Source organism: Eimeria mitis, genomic scaffold, assembly GCF_000499745.2.
Source record: "Eimeria mitis Houghton genomic scaffold, Emh_scaff3069, whole genome shotgun sequence".
Taxonomy (NCBI): Eukaryota; Apicomplexa; class Conoidasida; order Eucoccidiorida; family Eimeriidae; genus Eimeria; species Eimeria mitis.
In genome coordinates, this window is record NW_013571415.1 from 2,603 (window position 1) to 5,710 (window position 3,108).

General features: G+C 52.2%; 1 protein-coding gene across 1 annotated transcript in view; it reads right to left on the bottom strand.

Moving 5' to 3' along the window:
• EMH_0061970 (zinc finger (CCCH type) protein, putative) overlaps window positions 1-3,108 on the bottom strand; it is a gene marked incomplete at both ends in the record, with an annotated part of 5,511 nt that overhangs the window by 2,189 nt on the left and 214 nt on the right. The window contains 3 exons of the mRNA XM_013497978.1: window positions 297-377; window positions 565-697; window positions 1,164-2,898. Of these exons, the coding sequence (XP_013353432.1) occupies window positions 297-377; window positions 565-697; window positions 1,164-2,898 (1,949 nt within the window). The remainder of the gene's footprint in view (window positions 1-296; window positions 378-564; window positions 698-1,163; window positions 2,899-3,108) is intronic.

Here is a 3,108-nt window from a genome sequence, read left to right on the forward strand (position 1 = left end):
TAGCAGCAGCAGCAGCAGCAATAACACTCTGCACACTCCTACGGGGGGGAATACAGCAGCAGCAGCAGCAGCAGCAGCAGCAAAGCTGCATCCCCCCTTCTACTGCATGCAGTCCTGCTGCTGCAGGGGCTGCTGCCAGCCCCCCAAGCCCTCACAAACAGAGTACCCCCACCGCAAACCCTAGCAGCAGCAGCAGCAACAGCAGCAGCAGCAACAGCAACAGCAGCAGCAGCAACAGCAACAGCAGCAGCAGCAGCAACAGCAGCAGCAGCAGCAGCAGCAGCAGGGAGACATACCTTGTAGTAGTCGCTGGTGCTGCGGAGCTCGGCCTCGCCGTGAGCAAAGAGACAGGAGCCGTCAGTAGCCGGGCACGTACCCTGCAGAACACAAACCCTAAACCCTAAACCCTAAACCCTAAACCCTAAACCCTAAACCCTAAAAAGATGAAAATTTGAATAAGGAATTAGCGACTAAGACAATAGAGAGAGAGAGAGAGAGAGAGAGAGAGAGAGAGAGAGTAGAATATATTAGGGTTTAGGGTTTAGGGTTTAGGGTTTAGCTTACTGCCTGCCAGTGTACACACATCTTGGTCTTAGTTAAGGCCGGGGGCTCGCGGAGCTCCTCGGCGCTGTGCGCGTAGCTGCAGCTGTTGCTCTTAGAACAGCTGCCATTCAAGAAATTCTGACACATCTTTATCCTAATAAATAAATAAATAAATAAATAAATAAATATAAATAAATAAATAAATAAATATAAATAAATAAATAAATATAAATAAAAAATAAAAAAAATATATATAAAGGGAGAAAACGCAAAAAATGCTGCTGCTGTTGCTCTTAGAACAGCTGCCATTCAAGAAATTCTGACACATCTTTATCCTAATAAATAAATAAATAAATAAATAAATAAAATAAATAAATAAATATAAATAAATAAATAAATATAAAAATAAATAAATAAAATAAATAAATATAAATAAATAGATAATATAAATAAATAAATATAAATAAATAAATATAGAAATAAATATATAAAGATAAATAAATAAATAAATAGAAACAAATAAATATTAGGCAAGAAGAAAGAAAGTCCATCAGCCAAGACAAACCCTAAACCCTAAACCCTAAACCCTAAACCCTAAACCCTAAACCCTAAACCCTCACCGAAAGAACTGATCTTCTACTTGGTGTGTTTTCTTTTTTAGCATAGAATGAGTGGCATCGCTCTGCGTCCTCGTCCGGGTGCGTGTGCTGCTGCTGCTGCTGCTGCTGCAGTTGCAGTTGCTGCTGCTGCTGTATCTGCTGTTGCTGTTGCTGCCGCTACCTGCACGGTTCCTGGGGGGCCTTGTGCAGCGCCTCTTTCTGGAGTTGCTGCAGCAAGCAGCAGCAGCAGCAGCTGCTGCTGCTGCTGCAGTTGGTGCTGCTGCTGCTGCTGCAATGCTCTCAGCTAGAGATCCGAACTTGTTGCTGCCCCCCAGAGCACCACTGCCTGTTGCTGCTGCTGCTGCTGCTGCTGCAGCTAAACTCTTCTGCTGCCGCAGCTGCTGCCGCTGCTGCCGAGAGTTGGGAATTGCTGCTTCTAGCTGCTGGGGCAGCGACTGCTGCTGCTGCTGCTGCTGCTGCTGCTGCTGTTGCTGCTGCTGGTCCTCTTCCCCTTGCTGCTGCAGCAGCAACTGCTGCTGCTCCTGCTCCGGCTGCTGCAGCTGCGCTTGCTGTTGCAGTTGCCTATGCTGCTGCAGCTGCAAGTGCGGCAGTTGCTGCTCCTGCTGCTGCTGCTGCTGCGTGCCTGCAGAATCAAATGCATCAGCTGCTGCTCTTGCTGCTGCTGCAGCGGCTGTCTGGTGGTGGCCCTGCTGCAGCTGCTCCTGCTGCAGCTGTTCCTGCTGCAGTTGTTCCTGCTGCAGTTGCTGCTGCTGCTGCTGCAGTTGCTGTTGCTGCAGTTGCTGCTGCTGCAGTTGTTGCTGCTGTTGCAGTTGCTGCTGTTGCAGTTGCTGCTGTTGTTGCTGCAGTTGCTGCTGCTGCAGTTGTTGCTGCTGCTGCTGCAGTTGCTGCTGCTGCTGCTGCAGTTGCTGCTGCTGCTGTTCAAGCGAAGACTCGAGCTCATGGGGCCGCCCATCCGTCTCCTGCTGCTGCTCTTGCGGGTGCAGCTTGAGCTGCTGCATCTGCTGCAGCAGCAGCTGCTGCTGCAGCAGCTGCAGCTGCTGCCTGCTCTGTAGACAATCACGCAGCACCCCGCTAACTAAGCTGGGGGCGGAGGGGCTCCTGCGCATGAGTGCAGCAGCAGCAGCAGCAGCAGCAGATTGCTGCAGCGCTACAGCCCATAGGCCTGAGTTTTGACCGTTGGTTGTTGCTGTTGTTTGTGGGGGTGCTGCTGCTGCTGCTGCTATTGCTGCTGCTGCTGTTGCTGCTGCTGAGTCTGCTGCGGGGCCCTCAAGCCAAGCAGCATGAAGGGGGCCCCTCAGGGGGGGGAGATCTGTGTTTTCTCTCTCTACGCTGCTTCTGCTGCAGGAGCTGCGGCAGCTGCCGTTGCTGGTGTCGCAGCCAGTACCCCCACATGTATCCTTGCTGCAGCAGCAGATGCTGCAGCTGCAGCTGCTGCTGCTGCAGCTGCTGCTGCTGCTGCAGCCATTTCCTTCCGGGGCAGCAGCATCACGCTCAACAAAAGAACAATCAGGGAATCTAAGAGATGGAGACATTATCAAAGATGCAGCTGTTGCTGCTGCTGCTGCTGCTGCTGCTGCTGCTGCTGTTGCTGCTGCTGCTGCTGCTGCTGCTGCAGTTGTAGTTGATGTGTTACTGCGGTTGTTGCTGTTGTTTCTATGTTTCTGCGGCTCGTGCTGCTGCTGCCGCTTTGTTGCAGCTGTTGCTGCCGCTGTCGCTGCTGCTGCTGCTGCTGCTGCTGCTAAACGTGGGGACCTGCAGGCCCTCCTTGGGGCTCAGCAGTTGCTATGGCTTCAGCTTCTGGGTGGTGCTGCAGCGAGGGTTTACGATGAGGGTTTAGGGTTTAGGGTTTAGGGTTTAGGGTTTAGCCGCCAATGCAGGGACGGCGCGCCCCCGGTCATCTGGGGGCAGAGGGGGGTTGCAGGGTGAGGGGAGGGGGGGGGGAGGG